General features: G+C 35.3%; 1 protein-coding gene across 4 annotated transcripts in view; it reads right to left on the reverse strand.

Moving 5' to 3' along the window:
- Positions 1–4,540: 4,540 nt before the first annotated feature.
- Positions 4,541–21,801, reverse strand: part of SPOCK3 (SPARC (osteonectin), cwcv and kazal like domains proteoglycan 3) — a 188,933-nt gene continuing 171,672 nt past the window's right edge. For 3 of the 4 annotated variants that reach the window (XM_033059613.1, XM_033059612.1, XM_033059615.1), the window contains 4 exons: positions 12,749–12,970; positions 8,846–8,908; positions 7,566–7,703; positions 4,541–6,563 (listed from right to left, as the gene is read on the reverse strand). In XM_033059613.1, the coding sequence (XP_032915504.1) occupies positions 6,391–6,563; positions 7,566–7,703; positions 8,846–8,908; positions 12,749–12,970 (596 nt within the window). In that variant the 3' untranslated portion in view covers positions 4,541–6,390. Of the gene's footprint in view, positions 7,156–7,565; positions 7,704–8,845; positions 8,909–12,748; positions 12,971–21,801 lie in introns of all 4 variants that reach the window. The other variant, XM_033059614.2, reaches the window with a different exon arrangement.

The following is a 21,801-nucleotide window of genomic DNA, read 5'->3' on the forward strand; positions in this document are numbered from 1 at the left end:
TATATTCAGGTACATTTTCAATGCATATATTAAAATATAGGTAGGTTTTCTTCACCAAATTATTAAGACTAATCAGTCTTATTTAAATCACACATTTGAAGCTGCTGTGCCTTCAATAGAACCTCCTTCCTATATTCTGGCAGGATTTCTAGGGACAGATCCTAAAGTTCTTACTGCTGAAGGTAGTAGCTCTGCTCAACATTTGATTCCCATCTTTCACTGGAAACTAGACTATGTTGCCGAACACATGAGGAAATTGATGGCTACAAGTTCACTTGCACATGAAGAAATACAGGCTGGTACCATCACCTTGTGCTGTTTCAGTGTCATTTCACATTATGCGTACTCTAAGTTACACTAACCTATAAACTGGTATCATCCATTGGGACACAGTTAATCACAGTGATAACAGCATAGACACACTAGCTTTGCAGAAATCTTCATCGTACTAAGAACAAAATGTGAAATGAAAACTTCCCAACACAAAATAAATACAATATTTTCACGATTATATGGCGCATCATTTTGACTAAAATTTTGCTCCCAACCCGGAAATGCGGCTTACACTCAGGAGCGGCCAATATATGAGAAAAAGTTCTGAAATTTCCCAACCCGGAAGTGCAAGGTGAAGTGCCGAGCTGAGCACCTGCCAGTAAAACCTGGGATTGCGCGATTGTTATGAATTGGTTACTCTGTTGCGCAGTGGGTGGAGGCTGGCTCTGTGCCGGTAGTGCGGGGGGGGGTAGGCGGAGAGTTCCCTCCTGCCGGCTTCACAAGCCCGGGGGGGGAAGGTGTGGGTCTCCCTCCTGCCAGCCCCATGACAGGGGGGAGAGGTTGGGGGCCCTGTGCCTCCCTCCCACCGGCACCGCAGGAGCAGGCAGGCCTCCATCCCCGCCTGCCGCCGCCACCCTGGGTGCTGGTGGGCTCTGTCCCCGCTTGCTGCCATGGGGCAGCGCCAGGCCGGGGCAAGTGAGCTTGGCAGCAGCGGCAGCGGCGGCCAGCCCTGAGTGGCCCTGCTGAGCGGCAGCGCCAAGCTGGGCCACCTGGCCCCGTTGGCAGCCCCTGAGCAGGCCAAGCTCACCCAGCCCCGAGCTGAGGCAGTAAACCCCATGATCCCACGATTCTGTTACTAATTGGCAAATTTGTTGCACACGGGTCCTCGCTGCAAACGAAAGTGCGGTTTATAATCAGGTGTGGCTTATATACGCACAAAGACCTAAAAGTTGCCGACACCCGGAGGTGTGGCTTATAATCAGGTGCAGCTTGTAATTGTGAAATTACTGTACATAAACTTCCTATAGATTCATTTGTTTTGTTCAGGTAGCTGCCACAGATGTTAGAGCCTTAAGAATTCTTAAACCAGTTTTAACCACTTCATACTCAATACTAAAATGTATGCCTCCTATGAACCACGCATGGTTTTTACAGTAATTTTTTACTTTGGGTGAATTGGCTTGGATTTTACTGGAGGCATCTGCAAAACCATCCCTAAGTTTTGTTCAGTTCAATAACAAAAACTTATTAAAAAAAAAAAAAAAAAAAAAAGTAAAAGCCCAACACATTTCGGATTAAAGCATGTTTCAGTTCCTTAACACTAATGCAGCATAACAGAATTAATGTGCATTAATAAAATTTACTACAGAAGCACAATAAAATTGAACAAGTTCTGAAGATGTTTTGCAGAATGTACACAACCAATCAAATGTGACTTACTATGTATTTTCAAAGAACCGCATTTTCTTAAGAAACAAGGAAAAAGAATAATGGTATTATGACTAAAACTGGATTCTTCCTATACATTGCTATTGCCAGCTGTTTTTAAAAACAAATGAAAAACTCAGTAATCTTTGCTAGCTTTCAAACAAAATCAACATATTTTATTAGCAAATAGTCTCTCCTTACACCCCAAACTTGAGAAATCTTCTGGTGGCCCTCCAGCTCCCTCAGGCATATGGAATCAATCAGAAGCATTAGATTTACAGTAGAAGAGATCAAATCTCTTCTTCTTCACAGAAACCATAGACCAGCAGATAATCTCACAGAAATATGTCAGTATGTAAGTCTGTGAAAAAAATAAACTATGAAAAGAGAAAGGAATTGGAGAGTCTTCCCAAAAATGTGTATTTAACATCAATGACAAGACCTCTAGAGCAGATCCTCAGTGCCTTGTGCTGGATACAACCAGCTGTTTCAAAACTACACTTGCCTGATGCACAGAATAATGACCTGACTTGGAAAGATGTGCAATAATATATATATTTTTTTTAATTCAACAGACTGCTGGATGCTCCATGAGTTTACAAAACAGCTGTACATGTTATGGGCAGAGAGGGTGAACAGGTGACCTCTCTGTTCATTCGATTTTAACTGGTAAATTTTAACCACCTTGGTAAAAATGATTACAGGCATGAACACCAGTTTTGTGCATATCCCTGTGTGAAGTTTTGATCAAATTTTTCTATGGAGTTGTGTGGAAAACTGGTGCAAAAATGTTTATTGCTAACATTATGGCATGGAGATTCTTTTTAAAAATAGGCACACATATTTCACTTGTAAAACTCACCTTCAAGGAGAATATATACTCTGCAGAAGTCTCTTTTTCAAGATTTGATTCAATTAGCATCTGAAACACAACATAAAATTCAAGGGGAGGTGTCATCTTTTAGGCTAGGCAACTCGTTTCCCGTTCTTGCTCTGGTTCCTTAACTTCAGAGTAATTTCTATTGCCAATTGACTGGATGAATCAACAAATTAGCACCCCTCCTGCACAGCAAGTACAGAGACACTGCATTTACAAATATTCAATTGTCACAAAAGGTTTAATTCAGCATGTCCAGCATTGTATTTCCCTTCAGGAGGTGGTCGAGGTTTTTAGAACTTGGTGTTTTAATTACTCGCCCACTGGTACCTGGTTAAGTTAGAGATTCCAATCCATTGTATTCTTCCTCACGCTAGTACCAATCTCACTTCACACAGGAATTTGCTGACAAACTACTCGAGTGTCCACTGCACTTGCTGAAATGAAATTGTGAATGATTTGCAACCAATATAAATAAATTAGTTAAAAAATCAGTAAAAAGAATTACAGTTTTTCAAATTAATTTGTGCTGCCATGTCTTTATTTAAACACAGTTTTCAAAAGCTTTTGGTAGTTAGAAATACGTTCACTGCTTTAATGAAGAATCTGTAAATAAAAAGAGTTTTTAATTTCCTATGAAACATAAAGCTAATCCACATCCTGATAAACTTTTATTATTCTACATGAGCAGTAGAATTTTTAAGTAAGAAAAAAGGAAATTCAGTTCTTGTCCACATGCACAAAATAGGCACAATTTTTTCTCCTATCATTATGCTCCACCTTCCTCAGTCTTGTACAATAATCCAATTTTCATATCAGCAAACTAATAACACTAATTCATTTCCTTCTAAACTAAGCACATCAGTGCCTCAACCCAAAATACTTTTTTCAAGGACTACATAATATTTTATTGCATTTAGCTTTGTATTCCTTACTTTTCAATGAAAGTGAGATTTGTAATTCCACACATTCTCAGAAGAGCACAAGGATTAATCACTGTGTCTGAAAATCCCCAAATTTGTATCATGATCTTTGCCAGTCTATAAATACATGTGCAGAACTGTAAGATCAAGAAAAAAACAACACTGTAAAAATAGTCAAGGGCTCCTGACTGCTTTCTGCATGACTGTAGTCATGAGGACAGACATCTGTGCAAAGTGTTGCATTTTGTGGAAAGCAGGAAAAGCCTTCTGAATGGTTTAGGTATTTAGTACATTTACATTATCAGCCTTTGCCTTTATTTATTCTAGCTGCTCCTGATTTCTTGCCTTTCTTTACTGCAGGAAAGAAGTGCACAGTGAAGCATTTCCAACTCCTTTGGTATCACGAGTGGTAAGCAATGCCCCCATATTAATCAATAGAGAGTTACCTATCTTTTACAAAACTAAAGGATGTTTTCAAAGGAAGACTTACACTGTACTGGCCTCTTGTCTGGCTTTTCCTCAGGAATATGTAACAACTCCATTTTTTGTTGCTGCTGTTTTTTATTTTGGACCACAAAAAATACACAGAATTATCCATATTCCGCATTGTAACTGTTCTTTAGTGAGTTTAACTATCTTAACTTACTTCTGAATTTATGCTAAGTAGCTTTAATACTCAGGGACTAAAATGCATCTACTATTCTCCTCTATCAGCTCATTGGGGAATTTTCAGGGAATAAAGAATATAAACTTCTTTCAGGCTCTTCTGCATGACAGTTGTTTGCAGAAAGGTCTTCATATTGTAATCCCTTTAGACAAAACACATTATGAATTCTCTTTAATTCTCCTAATATCACAAGTTTTAATGAAATGCATTTTTAGTTTGTCACATACAAAAAATTCCCCACAACAGTACTTACTGTATTAGCCAATAATGACAACACTTTTTCTTTAGCTTCTTTATTTAAAATCAGTTTATATATCAGTGAATTTCAGTCATAAGAAACTGTTCTCTGACAAAATCCCACTATCAGAATGGTAAACTCTTAACTATCTTTATTTAGGAAAATAACACAACTATGCCCCACAAATTATGACAGAGCTTGAAGTCTCTCTCTCTCTCTTTCTTTACTATGTAATGAAGACAATGTCATAAAAATACACAACAAAGCTATAGAAAAATCAGGGAAATTACAGAAAAACAGAAGTGCTGTATGTGTTTTGCCCTATTCAAATATTTTTAATGGATATAAACCATTAATTATTTAATTCAAATAAATACATATTTTAATAGGTAAAATGCATCTGAAACATTAATTCTTCCTGACTCTAGATTTCAGACTATGTAAAAAGTCAAAATGATGGGCTATACTAGCCAAAGGTTGGTTACAAGAATTTTTATTTTGCAAACTATACAGAAACAGTAAAAAAGAAAATGCTTTATACTTTTAAATATTACATAAGATAAACATTAGATTTAGTATTTACTATGTAGAAATTAATTCAAATAAGAATATAATTTTTATTAATGATGGGAAATCAGTGATTCATTTTTAAATTATACAACCTGTAGCAATACATTATACAGGTCATGTCAATTCTATTGTGGGCTGAAAGAAACAGATAGGATATGAATGAGTCCCAAAATTAACATGCTAACATAAATACAGTGATTAAAGTAATTTTTTCTACAGTCAAATCTTAAGTGCTACTCTACACAAGTATAATCTGGACCAAATGATAATTTCATAATAATAAGAAAAAATTAAAATAATCCATTTTCTTCATTCCAGCAGCAGTACCTATACTGGTATTAATTTGGTAACTGGGTGTGCTTAGCTATTGCCTAACATCCTATACTGGTATGCATGCTAAAACCTCTCTAGTTCTATTTTGCAAGGCACCTTTACAATACGTTCTAAAAGTTTCTGCACTAGTAACAGAAAATAACATGAATTAAGATAAAGAGCAAAACTATTTCCTGAAATAGGAAAATAAAAAGCATCATTATACATTTATTAAAAACTACCTCGGGGCAAGTGGCAATACTTTGAAATACAGTCATGTATAAAGGTAATACAATTTTAAGCAAATATTTTTCTCAATGTAAATATTTTATGCTAGTCTGATTAGAGAGAAATACAGAGAATCCACAAATGAAGCAATGTTTAAGTAAATAATGATAAAGCTTATATGACCTTGACATTAAATCAAAAAGAAAGGAGGGACAAGAACATTTTAGAATTACAGAACTGGCTTGTCCATGCTATTGTTTTTGAAAAATTCTTTCAATAACCTAGTCATTTCCAAATAAAAACATAATTACAAATGCAAACCCAAAGGAGGACTTTGCTAGTTTTTCCTCCTGATTTTTCTCCATACCTTTGGTTAATTAAAGGCTGGTTGAGATGCTACTTGTGCATCAATATTCTTCTACTTTAATACATTTCTGATTCATTAAATGGACAATTGCAGGGTCTAAAACACTGACAGAACTGAAGTTAAGTCACAGTATGTATTTTGAAGAGGACATGCATAGTTCTAAGTAAGGGCAAATATCTTTTCAGCAGAATTTTGAAGATAGTGTCTGGCTTTCTAGTGTGTTTTGCAAATATATATATTTTTGGTAGCACATAACATTTTTTTCTTCAGGCTAGAATTCCAATGTGTTTTCTTCAGCACAATGGCATATAAAAACTCAAAAGCACATGATATAATTATTCTTATTTAAACAAAAAGAAGTCTATGACTCCAGCTGCAATGTTTGAAATAATCATACAAAATATACATATTTGTTAGAACCCTTTTGATCTCAGAGAGCAAAGGGATTTTATGAAACATCATCTTGTGAAATTTAGAAAGGTACAACATATGGACCTCTAAATATTATCAGATATATCCATCATGATCATCATCATCATCATCGTCATCATCCCCTTCATCTTCATCATCATCTTCAATTTCATCTTCATCATTCATTATTTCATCTTCATCATCTTCATCATCTGTCCATTCATGGAAATCACCAGAGGCAAAATCACCTGAAGTCTCTAAATCAATAGCTAAAAAGGTATGACAGTTATAGAAAAGACTCACAGGATACAGCAACTTATTTATAGTATATTTTACATAATCATATGAAAGGCACATCAGAATATTTACTTTCAGGACAACTACAGAGTATTACATAAAAATATAAATAATATGAAGATTCTTTTGTTGTAAAAAGTCCACCTCAATATTGAATTAATTTCTCAATATTAACAAAAGGAGACAAATTTTATGGATTTGTAGAACTATAATGAGTGCCAGGAACAAGTGAAAAAAATTTAATTACATTATGGATGACAGTAAGGACTACTGACAATATACTCTGACTATTTTCACTTCTTACATACTGTCTTGAACTATATCAAACTGTTCATTTATCTACAAATGATCCTGGATCAGATGGACAATAGGCCTGAGCTTGTACCTCAAATACTGTGTGCAATTTACTCCCTGCTTCAGGCTATGTTCTTTTGTTGGAGAAGAAGTGAAAAGGAGTTATAAATGACTTTTTTTTTTTAAGAGTAAAAATACTTTTTTTCATCTTTTATATCTGGGACATCAAATAAAGGTGACATGGGAATTCTTGGAAGAAGCTGCACAGTGCTGTAGGGAAGGGAAAAATAAGGGAAGATTTAGTGTGCTAAAAACTTTTGGCAATTTCCTCAAATATAAAGTGAAAAACATGTCAAACCGAATTCACTTGCATGCTGATGACCCAAAGGAATTTCATTAAACATTCTGGGACTTATCTAATGCTGCTCTAGAAAATTAATTTTTCCTGGGTTTATATACACTATACTAAGCCCATGTAAGGGATCTACTAACAGTGGACACAGTGACAGGAGTTCCAAAAAATAATGAAGAAATAACAATAATAAACTATCATTTGTTGGGTTTTGTATCAAAATCCATGTAGTTTAGTCCCACACTTCTTACTGAAGAAGTTTAACGTGATTGGTAATCAAAGGGAATAACACCTCCAAACCAAACACCACAGAAGGTTCTTAACTTACCACATTCTGCTGCGCCATTTGTTCTGGATCCTGACACCTCATTGCCATATCTGTCCACACACCAGCATTGCCCTAGGCCTCCATGGCACTGACTTGGTTTGTAATACCCATCCTCATCACAGAAGGGGATGTACTGCCCTGCAAGACAGATGGATAGATAGATAGATATAGATATATATGTTATATAAGTATACTGAAGTCCTTGTCTTGGCCAACGTCACAATTATAGAAGAAAGCAACTATCTTTTCCTATTCCATCATTTCAGACTCTACACTGGCTGCTTTTGTAGTACTAAATTCTGTTGATTCAAAGTGACTGAAAGTATCAAATGTGGGAGGGAAAATAACACATATCAATCTTGGACTGATTTCAAGAAATAAGGTGGGTAATCTTCCTTTAAATTTTTTCTTGATCCTGTGATATGTATTTCTTACTCCCTGAATATCTCAGTCCAGATTTTCACAGTATTCTGGTGAAAAAGACTCAAATGTAGGACCCACTTCTGAATGGGAAGCTCTATAACCTGTAGAGTACAAATAAGTCTGAATAGTAAAGGCCAGACTTCCTGACTAACAAACTATCTGCTACAAGGAGTTGTGTTTAATATGCATTGTACAAACCACTTATTTACAGACTAATATTTAATTATTCCACCACAGAAGACAAATGCAGAACACACCATAAAAAATTATAAAAATTATTACTAAACTTGCATTTATATGTACAAGAGGGGCATATTTTGTGAGGCAGTGATTTGTCTACAGCTCAATAATCCACTGAATCACCAACTGGAGACTACAAAGAACAAAATATTCCTATGAAATTTGAAGTGTATAGTTCATACTTATGAGAAATACAGTTTTGCCTGCTTCAGGCCAAGCCTTTTATTGCAGCTTTTACACAGTGGCTAGTGGTAAATGAAGACTTTATGCTTCAGAAATAGTGATGCAGTATAAACTGATTCACAACAAAGATTTCAATTACTTGCAGAATATTACAGTTAAAGGATCAGCAGAAATACTACTTTAGGAGTACCTTATGCTGTCCCCTCTGTAACTGTAAAAATGTACATTCTATCAGGGTAATAAAACAGATGTGAGAGCTTTTGGTAGGTAACGTAATAAAACCAAGTTTAATAGCTTTCAAAAATTTCATAAATTTTGTTGCTGAGATTTACTGTGGTCTATTTTCATTGGATTAATATCGATTTTGTGTTGCTGTTTAACTAGGGTTATTCATGTAAGTAATAAAACCTTCAAAAGAATGATCTATGGCTCACCTAGGAGCTTCTTTCCTCCTTGCTGCTTCTCAATGTTGCTGAGTTCTGTCTGGCAAGGTGGGTCTAAAACGACATAAAAAATGTTAAACAGGTTACACAGCATCTAGGATAAAAAACACATGCCTATGTTTTCACAGTTTGCTGTGTTATAAGGTCACTCGAACTACTGATCTTATCAAACACACACATCTGAAACAAAAGAATTACCACACCTTCTACAGCTTCAGAATTATGAATCTGTACACCACCATGGATTTGTGCAGAACACCACTCCCAGTTAACTCATCTCCAAGTGAGCATCTAGTCACTAGTCTGGAGGTGGAGGAATGCTAGACTAAAATAGTAACTCTATCACATCCTACTTTACTGGTCTATAAAAATCAGTGCAACTGAGGAGTTTGTCTCATGTATTAGCCAAAAAAAGGATGGCTCTCTTAATTTCCTTCCTTTTGTCCTTTTTAGAAGTCATGTTCCCCTAAGTCATGAGCCCCTAAGTTCTAGAATATGGCTCACTGCGGATAAGGCTCCAGAGATGTCTTTCCTGTACTTGGGATCAAGCATTATAATTGTTGGACATCCAAGGTTTGTACTTCAGGGATCTCAAGCATCAATACTACACTTCAAGAAGTCTGCCAGGGGATCTCATTTATTATCATCATTTATCTTGATAAAAGCATGTTACATCTTTCTTTGTAACTATCTCTAAATATATTTTCAGTCCCTGAAATCTTAAGACTGGCAAATACAAATCATGATAATTATCATTCTTCTGTAAGAGGGACAGTTTTTAAAGTCATGAAGATGTCTTCCAGGCATAACAGACAGAAGAGCCTCTAAGAAAACACATTGAGAGAAGTGCTGGACTAATAGATCCATGCAGAGGCCTGTAGTAAAGAAATACTTTTCTGCTAAGAAATAATACTCTCAGCAAAATTGGCTACTCTCCTACTCTGAATCAGAGATGAAACAAAACAAGACTGCAGTAATCAATTACCGGCAGAAAAAAAATTCAGCCTATAAAAAGGCCAACATTGCCAAGGCCTCAGCATTTCAGTAAGCACTAGAGTGCCACATTAGCATTGAAACTAAGAAACTAAGAAAGTAATTTCTGAAAAAGGGTGCTGAAACACTTTGCATGGATTTTTGAAACTAGAGGGCCCTAGTGACCAAAGTGTACAAAAAGACTTGCAAAGAGCACTGGCATGGTGCAGATTTTTTGACATATTGCAGAAATCCATTTAAATGCCTTTGTTATACCTCAGAAATTCTAAACTACATTTAAAGCAGAGTAAGAGTAAGAAAAAATGCAATAAGCATTACTGGACTGTACCTATGTGTTTAACCATTAGTCAAGGTGGGACAAGTACTACAGAATGATCTTCTCCACAAGAAAGATTTGACTTCAGGATTCATAAAAAAGTTGCCTATATTGCCTAGAAGTTGTTAGCAATGTGCAGTAACAGGTCTAGTGTATTGTAATCAAACAGCAAGAAAGAATGAAGAAGAGTTTCAAGTACTTATCTAATCCTGACAGTCTTGTACAGTAAAACTAAGATCAAAGACCATGAGGGCTTCTCAGATAAAGACTCAAGCAAATACTTACTGTGTACTTTTAAAAAGCACAATGAAATTGCTAACCCAGTATGGTTGACTAGAGTTTGTATTCCCTTTAGAACAACATTAATCAACAACAGTACTCTAAAATCACTGATCTGCCCAGCAAGCACTACTAAGCTCAATGAATAGAGAGAACTGCTCTACATGGCTTGAAGCATTCTCTTAATACCAACTTATTTTAATAAACATCAGAAAGAAGTTGCTGAATTTCTCAGCTTTTCCATCTTTCAGCTATTAAGGGCTTAGTTAAAGGTCTTATTAGGTCATTCCATCAAGTAAAACATAACCAGACATAAACATATTCTACGGTTCAGCATAACAATATGAGACAAACAGAGAATTCAATTGGTCACTAATACACTAGGGAAATAGGGCCCAAACAGTTGTGCAACAGCTAATAATAAGACATGGCAAAAGAAGACTATAAGATTTTTTTACTCCTTACACCAAAAACCAGAGTATACAGATTTTGATGACGTTAATTTTGAAGGATGAAGTGCATGTTTAATCTGCAAGGGTTGCTGAACCTGAGATTTCACGTCATCGACAATGTCGAGGAGACATTGTTTTTACTATATACTCAAACATACTGTGGTATCAAAGACTATCTGTTTGAAATCACCACCTTATCTCAACACCAATATCAAGACAATGAGGAAATTGGTAAAAAGGGGAAGAAAGCTTAATAATGTTGGGTTCTGCAATGTGAAGAACTAGTGTCACTGAAAGATGGATCTGTTGGGGTACCATTAGTAAATTTCTGTAGTGTTTAGATCAGTATTTACAATACCTCATCCTGAGGTTCTAACAGTCCAATGAGCAAATACTATGCACAAAATGTGTTTATAGATAAGAAAATGCAAAATTTTTTGAAACTGATCTGTGGAAGGGTTTCCTTAATGCCCCAGTTATACCATGCATATATTATATGAAATTGGTGAACCAAATTCCGACCATAATAGGCCACATGTAATTTGTTCTACTTCCTCTGGCAATAGAAAATAATTATACTGCCCTCCAAAGACTAAGGGTATTTATATATTAAGCTGAAATTATTATATGTTCTTTAAGAACTACATTACTTCTGGGATGGTTTATTTTTAATTTCCTAGTCTTGGTAGCAGTACTTACATGCTTATAAAAATCATGCAAAAGTTATTCTTCTACTATAAAACATACAAGGAATTTTGAAATTTTAAATGCTAACTTTTAAACAAGAAATTTACCAAAGAAAAGATATCTGCTATTTAGTATTTCTGTACAGAAATACAGCTTTATTTTTACTTAGATTTACAACTGGCAGATGTGGCATGATGGAAACCTTTATTTCCACAGAAATCAGAATGAAATCATAAATGTTGAATGCTAATGGGAATTTATCATGAGAGTTTTAAGGGTACAAGTGAGATTTAAATACTGATAATAAAACTTTCCAAAAGGCTGAATTAGCTTAGCAAACTTTTCACCAAATCAGTTTTAGCTACTCTATAGGCAGTAGAAATTTGAACCCTAATTGCTGTTTATACTTTAGAAAAACTCTCTCATATTAGTAGGAAAAATGCATGGGTTATTCCGACCAATTTCAGACAATATTCAATGAGTGAATTCCTTGATACATTACAACTAGCTTGATTATATCATATATGTGATGTCTCACCTGTGCCTAAAATTGCTATGTATTACTTAGGAAAACAATGCTTATAGGTTGTATTTATTTGTCTAACCAAAATCACATCAGAACATTAACAAGAGATTCAACTAGATTCAAGAAATTCAATAAAAACCAACTGGTTTTAGGTCTAAATGACTGGAAAGGACTTTATCCATAATGTTCATTCAGTTATTTTATTAGGAACATTTAGAGACCCTAAATTAGTAATTAAAAAGTTTATTTTATAATGTAGGCAAAGTAGATTGGGAAAGAAATAATTTAAGTAATTTTGTTCTTTATTTTTATCTCTTTTCCTCTGCGTACTAAATTCTGTCATGAGGAACTAAATAGCTGTAAAAGCATTACTGGCAGCGTTGCACTTTACTTACAATCCTTGAATTTCTAACAAGTTTTTCCATTTAGCTTGAATTGTTTGGCTTTTTTTTTTTTTGTTTGGTGTTTTTTTATTTCATTTTAGGTATTCACCATATGTCACAAACCTTAACACAAATTCATTGCACAGCATTTAAGAGCTTGTAGTTCACTGTTATCTTCTTAATATGTTAAAAAAATAACTATAAAGCCCAACAAAAAAGGTCAGTCATATACATATGCAGGTTGATCTCAGCTTTTACCTTGCTGTCTTTGGAAGCAGTAGCACCACTCATTGTTAGATATCAAACTGTCTTTGTATGTGTCACAAGAATTGAAGAATGCCCTCGTGCACGGCTCGTTCTTGTCAAGGTAAATGCTTCCAAGTTCTGACTGGTCCAACAACAGGTCATAGTTTGTATCGAGCCTATTAAACATCCAGCCAAGGGAGTCTTTGCAAATTGGCAAAATGCTGGTATCAAATCCTAAGAGGAAAACCAAAAATAACATAAATTATATAGGAGGAAAGCTGGAGCAGCTGCTGATCCCAGCCACCACAAAAGAATGTTGCATCATGGAAACAGCTCTGGTAGCATATAAATAAACAATGTATGCTATTGAAATGCACATAGAAATTGTATGTCAGATTCACTTTAAAAGTCACTAAATTAACCTGCTAAAAAATAAATCCTACAGACAGCCTAAAAACATTTAGAAGTAAGAGTTTTCGTGTCAAATTTCATGTTATACATATAGCACATATATTATGCATAGTAATAAATGATATATAATGATTTCGTGGAAAGTAATAGTGATGAGGAATTGAAGTGATACTATAAATCAGGAGAACGAAACTTAAGTAGTTTGCAAAATTTACAGAACTAAGGAGAGAACAACTTCCAGGGAACTTGTAGGAGTCCGTCCTTGGGTGGTTTTTTTTTTGTTTTTTATCTTCTGGTAACCTACATTTAAATCTATGAAAAAGGAACATGATAGTCTCAGCAATGGTTTGAAAACTGTATTTTATCTTTACTGGTGTACTTTCTATTTTGGAGGAGGCCATGTGAAAGATGACTGTACTTACCTATATGGCTTGCATCTTCCTAAATCAGTGCTTGAAAAAATTAACAAATGGAACAGGCTGAGTTAATTATTCCTGTACCAAGACCTCACACCTCCTATTTATGTTTCCAGTATGAACTTTAAAGTACATGCAGACTTGCCTATGTATATGAGAGGGAAATGCAGAAACCAGCAGCCTCTTGTCTGTTGAAGTTGTGAGCTGTAGATGATACAAACCTTCTTCTTCTGGTTCATGTGCTGTGGGTCATGCCACAGGCTGATGTGGCCAGGCAGTTGAGTATACAGTAATACAGAACAAGATTTAGTGCTCCTATACATCATTCTTCTAAAAAATTTTAAGTTATAACTGAGCACTGAACAAATGAGATTGGTAGATATGGTTACAGAAAAGCTGATATGAGAGCACGCAGGAATTCCCAATTTCTATGACTGTTAAAAATCAGGGCTGCCTGCTTTTGCTGTTGTTCTGACAACAGCAAAGAAATCTGAAAAGTGCTTCTATACTGCTAAACAGGATTAATTCAGTAATTGTATTTAGAAGTCATTAGATGTCCTTTTAGATACATATCTATATATACAAATGCCTACTCTGTGGTATAATGACCATTTCAGAAAGGACAAGAAAGCTGATAGCATCAAAACTCCCTGTACAAGTCAGACCAACACATAAAATCCCTTTCTCCAAAAATTCTAAAATAAACAATGACTTTCCACCAGGGTCATAGCTAATGATGTCATTTTTTCTAGTTCGCTGATGGTCTATTGCAGTAATTATTTTTTTTTTTTGATAGAAAGAAGACAAAATAAAGAAAAAGAATAAGCCAACCATTTCATATTTATGAAGTTTTCATGTGTTTATTACAATTTAAAGACATACCCGAGCATTGAGCCAAATATCTCTTTCTTTTCCTCTTCAGCCCCTGATAAAACATCAGGTCAAAATTTATTTTCTGTGGATTATGAAGAGCAGTGAGGTACAGGACCCAACTGAATAAATAAGGATAGAGAGTAAATATCTTATGCAACTTCATCTGTAAAAGGTATCAGAATTATTCAGCAGGTGTTTCTGATTAAGAAAAAATCTAGAAAGTTCCTTCATCTTAAAACATTTTTTTCTAAGGATTAATGTTCAGTGCAACATTATTTACCTGTAAGGCTCTGTTCCTGAAGGCCTCTTAACAATTGCTCTCTTAATTCTGCTTTTAGCTAGAGATTCTCTTCATGACCTTGGATACCAAAAGAGGTGAACATGAAACACACTGCTACCTATCCTGCCTTTTGTGTACCTGCATGACAGGAGAAATTATTCTTGTACTCACATTTTTTTTCTGAATTTAGCACGCTGGCCAGCTCCGAAGTCTAACAGACAGGGCAGAAATAGAGCAACTATTATTTTCATTATTAAGATGCTAACTAGAAGGAAATTTAAGGTAAGAACCACTTACAAGGTGTATTTAAGGATAGACCTTGAGGGCCAAATTAATTGAAGATGATACCTCTGCATGTGGAAACTCCAGCTTCAGTTTATTGAAAGAGGCATCACTTTCAAATTTGAGACAAGATATTTTTAAATTAGAATTTGTGGTTCATGCTGGCAAAGGTCACATCATAAAGAATTTCTGTTTTAGTATACTAGAAGACAGTTTTATGTTTTCAATAAACTATACTAAAGAAAAGCAGAAACCCCCCCAAACACCTGCCTATTTTACAGAATCAGCTGAGTTGGAAGGGACTCACAAGGATCATCAAGTCCAACTCCTCAGTTAGTTTCAAATTATACTCTAAAAAGAAATAAATTTATCTGAAGAACCATGGAGGAGAACTGAACATTTCAAAGGTGCATGCACCACTAAATTAAGGTTGGAACAATATTGTACAACTGTATAAGATTTAATCCATATTTTTTTCTTGATTTTCTTGACTAGCATCAACCTGTGACTGGAGTTCATTCTCTGTTCCTCAAATTTTTTTCACACTTCTTTCTAGGTAGCCTTTAGATTTTTTTTAAAAGTGATGTCCCACCACTATCTTCTCTATTGCATTTTTCATAATTAGGGACAAAGCTTGAAATTTAAAAAAATTGCACTGGAGTCAGCAATATAATTGAAAGGCAGATCATTTTATTACAGATCACTGATACCAACAGGATAGCACTAGAAAATGTTATTATGTTCTAATATTTTCAGTAAATCCTGTCAAAGTTCAACATAACCATAGCTGAATATTTAAATATAGAGTATGAAGTCTGATATTCATGACACCCTCTTCCTATTATTCTAGTACATCAGAATAATGAAACTACTTCAAAAAGTAACATTTCAAATAAGAAAAGCTTACATTTATTAAAACTGTCATAACCTATCTGTTAAATAGCATCAGCTACTGCAGGAAAAAAGTACTATGGATCATGGGGTCTAACTTTCTACTAAATAACTGTTCGATTTAATAATTTCTAAAACGAATCATGCTTTATCTTGAAAGTAATTTATGTTTCTTTTTTCAGAGTTCAACTCTGAAGTAGCTTGCATTTTCATTTACAGCACAGGTATATTTGCAGTTTTTACTAGTTTTTTGTTCTTCCTTTTGGTTAGAATATACAATTTTAATGTTGCAAATAGAGAAAAATCACATTTCTTCTTAGTTTTCATTGGTCTTGTTTCATCAAGCCAAAGTCTTTCACAGCCAACAGACACTGCAATATAGAAATGTCTGAAATGTGGGTAAAATATTAGTTTTACTCAAATAAATAAAAAAAATAAAAATGGCTCAAGTATTTCAGAAGTAAACCAGGTAGGTGTTGACAGAGATAGAAGCAGCTTTGTTTGATATAAAATGGAGCACTAACCTCTTCCAGAACTGCTATACCACAAAAAGATCATCACTTCTAGTCTATATACACATTACCAACTCTTTTAGAGATTATTGTGGTAAAATTCTTGGTTCATTTTAAAAGAAATTTTACTGAACTTTCCAAACTTAAAATTATCTGAAGTATTTCTCTCAACAATTACTTGCTTCCTCTATAATAATATTGATAAATAATACATCTTGAAGGTGATATATTTGAGTAAAAGAAAAGCCTTGAAGTATATATCTAGACTTTAATATCTGCTAACATAGTTTGACACATGAAGGTGTCAGGTGATACAGAACAAAGAATCAAAAAATCACCCAGTGACTTAGACCTAGGAAATTATCGCCCAAATTACATACTACATATATTATCACTTGGAATGACAACTAGAATGCTGGTTTTACACATTTTTCACAGTTGTAACACAAAGCAATAAGCAGAAACTAAGGAATAATTATTATAACTGAATGAAAGTAATTTATTCTTTATGATTAAGCACAGGACATTATGCTGAGAAGAGCAAAAACTGCTGCTCAGATGACTAAATTATGAAAGATGTTTTTCTCTTTCATTTTAATCACTTGCTCAAAATCTATTTCCATATACTATAATGAAGTGAACTTTTATGCAGCTATTTCGGAACACTACCTAAAAAAGATGAAGTATCCAAACAATCCTAAGGGAAAAATTATTAAGAAATATAACCATCCTCCATGGTTTACATACTGGGCATTCAAAACATTTGCTCAAAAGGAGGCATCAGAAATACTCCTCTTTCTGGTTATTTCTCTGTGGATAATTTAAACTCTCATCTGCTTTCCAAAGTAAAACTATCACTTGCCTGCTTACTAGGCCCGTAAGTGGACATTGAGGAAGACAGCTTTTGAAACCATGTGGAAATCAAAACAGCATACATACACAGGGCTCACATATTGTATTATATAGGTATTTTTTATCTAATATGCCAAGAAGCGCATATTTTTCTCCAATACCAATGTGCTCTCTGAAGAAATAAAACATGCTGGCAAATCACACATGTGAATCAACACACATGCACTGTTTGCCAGACTCCTAGCTGACGTCTAGATCATGGATTTTACCTGTTCAGTGTGCAAGCTGCATAGCAAGAAGGTTTTCTTTTGAAATGTATTTCTGTAATATTCTGGTTAGCAGAAAACCTTCAGTGAACAGCATCTCAGCTGAGGCCTACTGTGTACAAGCTGGGAAAATGTTTCCCTTCCTAATGCAGTCAGGGGAGAGCACAGCAGGAAAGACTGAAATAAAGAGGACTAAGCAGAGGTGAATGCTTCTGTACTGGATCACAAAAGTGGTGATCTTGGTGAGCCTCATCTGGCTTCAGAAGAACTGGGAGACAGATTTAGGCACACATAACACTCTCTGTCTCCTGTCTGAGGCTGTAGTACATTCCTGTTCACTATGATTACACAGACATAAGAGAGCCCAGGTTAGGGCAAGACACAGGATCACAGAATATCCTAAGTTGGAAGGAACTCATAAGAATCACCAAAGACCAACTCCTGGCCCTGGGGAAAATGCAGAAGGTACCAAACGTGTTTTAGTAAACCCAGGAAAACTGAGTGTCATGTCACACCAAAAGGTACAAGAGAAAGAAATAAAGCACAACTGCAATGTCCCTGTGAAAATCTGCATTCTGAAGTCTCTTCCAGGAAGTTTGTAAAACTATTTTATATGGAAGTTGGGGGGTGGGGGTGGGGTTGGCAGGGGAAGTAACATAAATCCTATTCCTAGAAGCTATCAGTTTCCTAATAGATTGACAGATCAGATTAAATTTGTTATTTTGGGACACCAGATTTACCATTTTATTAACAGGGGTGACTGTTAGAGGAAAGCAGATAACTGAGGATAAAGAAAGAAATTTTAAAATAAAATAATAAAGACCCATATTTCATTGTGTATAAGAATAATTCTGTACAAAAGATCGAGTCAAAACCAATTTCAGTCAACAACAGTGATGTGGTTCATTTAGAGACTTAATTTTAAGTAGAGATGGCTTCATTAAAATTCCTGCGCAGAATTAATTCTAGGCTGGATTTCTTCTTCCAGACTCTTTCATTGAGGATGCCTTTGCATAAGCTAACCTGACACATGCAAAAATTCATTGGAAGAACCTTTCCTTTCTAGCAAACTAGAACTATGGTTCAGGTTGTCAGCCTGTTCAACTTTGCAGTTCAGCTTCATGGAACATTTTCTGAAATAATCTCAGGAATTAGACAAATTCTCAAGCCATCAGTGTATTGAAGACTTCAAAAATATTGTTTAAAAGTACAATTATTTTCAGATCTAGTTCTTTCCTTACTCTAGGAGTAAGGAAAACCCTCTTGTTCTCAAGAGTTCTGTCTGTACCTCAGGGTTTTTAAATATGCTTTGGCATTGAAGATCAGGGAAATATAATTTATCACTGCATAATATCAGCTTGTCTCTTCATCAATAAGGAATTTAGGATAGTCAGAATGAAATTAAAATCTTCAAGCAAAAATCAGAAGTTGCTTATTTTATTTACTTTTCTTTACAAAATTAGTCTTTTCCTCCCTCAATTTTATATAGTGTAATAATATGTTCCTATTTCAGTGCAGTAATATTTTCCTATGCTAATTCCAGACAAGCCACTTATAAGTAATTTTCTTTCATATTTCTTGCATTTTTAGGTTATTTTCAACGTTATTTGTGCTTTAGACTCCAAATCATCATACTATTTCCAAGCCATAAGAAGATTCTCTATTTATTACCTTTGGTCTCTGGTCATTTATCTTCTAACACAATAAAATGCATAAGTATTCTTCAGAAATAGACTGCCTGTTAGCAGAAATATTTGTGGGACTATGGTATTTTTTTGTGCTTTGCATATGATACATTAATTTTGTGTTTTATCACACAAAATTAATATAGACATAGAACAAATATTCCAATAGACTTTAAACTGGTATATAAAACATCTCCTAATTTTTTAACTCCACCTATTCTGATCCACAAGTAAAAAATAATGAGGGTATAATTGTAGTGTGGGGATCATATATACTTTTCCCCTTTATGTCATCCATTTAGATCATAAATGGCCTGAGGATTTAAGTGTATATGCAGCATCTATATTATTGATACTTTTACATATATTACATTTAACCACATCTGGACCCAAAAGGGATTTTGAAAATAATACCCTATTATTTTTTGAAATATCCTACTCTAGATTACTAATAACATTCTGCTTTGAAAAAAGTGTCAGTAAGACAAAATTACCTTTCTTTTGTAGAAACACAGCAATGTAAGCACCTGACATTTTTATCTTGTTAACAGCATATTGACGATCTAGCAGAACACTATTGTTTGGTTTATTTAAGTATATTAATGATTTTATGGAACAAAGTGGATTATTTAATAGCTGGAACAATTCCAAAAAGCATCAGTAAGGCTTAAACTATAAACTTGCACCACATCTGCCTTGGTCGGAAGGACTGTGCCCAAATCTTTTAATATATCCCATCCTAAATGCTACGAGAAAAACCTAAAATACAAAGACCCAACCAGAGAGGATACTGCAAATGATTTTTCAGTGAGGAAGGAACTTTATGATAAGCATATAGGAAAGCCTAGGGGAAAAGGGTGACAAATCAGATTTTTAACTCCCCAAGGGTAATGAACAACTCCAGGGATCTGTTAGATGGGACTCTGAATGGGGAAGTTGCATTCAGGTGGCTTTTTGGTGCAGCTGTTACTCCGCACAGACCACCAAGTCTCATGTGCTCAGTGTAAAGTCATTATACATGATAAGAAGTTCTTGGCAAGTTTTATTTGTAGTTGTAGCTTTCTGGCATCTCCACGAAAGGGAATGGACTGCCCTGGTATACTAAGATATCAATATGGATGGATACCTTATATACTTAGATATCAATAGGCCTGATGTCTTGGACCTCCTACGACTTTGGAAACAGACACTGAGGGACATTACTTGAGAACCTTGCTCTTCAAGAACAGTTTTAAGAATTTCTAAATGGTATTAGAATGGACATTATCATGTTAAATGGTTATCATATTTTATGTTTCTTTATGTGTTTACTGGGATATAGTGACACAATATTTTCTTCTAAACAACAGATGTGTTCAATTCTCATAAAATGCAGTAGGTATTTTGCTGTCTTAAATGAGAAATTTTGAAGTACAGAAATTTATGTGACAGGAAAAACATACAGCACACACAACACATTTGTGCATCCCCAAATCTACAAACAAAAAGCCTCACTACTGTACGAACACTCATTCAATTGCTTTCTGTCTATAAATAGACTGCATGCAGTAGCCTGTCAAATTATTAAAAATATGTAAATATTGGTTATTTATAAAATCGAGTAAATACTGCACAAATAAGATGTTTACTGTCTCAACCCAGTATTTTTCCGCAATTAGCTATATGCAATTTGAGTAACTGACCACAGTTCTGAAACATTACCCACTGAACAGTTATTGTTGTGAAAAAATGTAGGTTTCTGTAGAATACCTCTTTGGTAAAAAGAAAAGGAAGAAAATATAAGATAAACTGAATGTCTCACATCTAACCATTTTGTAAAACTTTATTTGCTTTATTTTAATAAAAAGAAAATAAACATCCCAGAGCCTATCACCAAACTTCGATCAAATTTAGAACCAGTAATAAATTAATACTTAGTAAACTTTCCAAATTCTGGCACCACAATAAAAACCTAAGTCAAACATTTATGACAGCACAACGTTGACAAGTAATTTAACGTCAATAATATACAGGAAACAGAATTTTCCACAGAGATTGTAATCTTCCACCCGTTGATGAGAAAGAGCCTTGCAAAGGCTGTTCTTAGCCATCCAAATCAACTCTTGATTCTATCACTTAAAAATTAGTAGATTAGCATGCAATCTAAATTTCATGTACAGTAATTTCACGAATACAAGCTGCACCGTTTTGACTAAGATTTTTCTCCCAAACCGGAAATGTGGTTAATGCTCAGGAGCAGCTAATATGTGAATAATTTTCTGACATTTACAACCTCAGAAGTGCCAACCAGGGTGCCGAGTCGAGCAGCTGCAAAGCCGGCATTTCGCGATTGTTACAAATTGATACTCTGTTGCGCTGCGGGTGGAGCCTGGCTCCCTGCAGGCAGCACAGGGGGTGGGGAGAGAGGAGGGAGAGCTCTCTCCTTCCCTCCTCTGCTGCAGCCCGGGGGAGAGATGGGGGGGCCCCGTGCTGCCATTGTCGCGGCCCGGGGAGGCGGCTGGGTCCCCGCGCCGCCATTGCTGCGGCTCGGGGAGGAGGCGGGGGGCTCCGTCCCCGCCTGCCGCCGCCGCCGCGGGAGCGAGGGATGCTCCGTCCCT

Source organism: Catharus ustulatus, chromosome 5, assembly GCF_009819885.2.
Source record: "Catharus ustulatus isolate bCatUst1 chromosome 5, bCatUst1.pri.v2, whole genome shotgun sequence".
Taxonomy (NCBI): domain Eukaryota; kingdom Metazoa; phylum Chordata; class Aves; order Passeriformes; family Turdidae; genus Catharus; species Catharus ustulatus.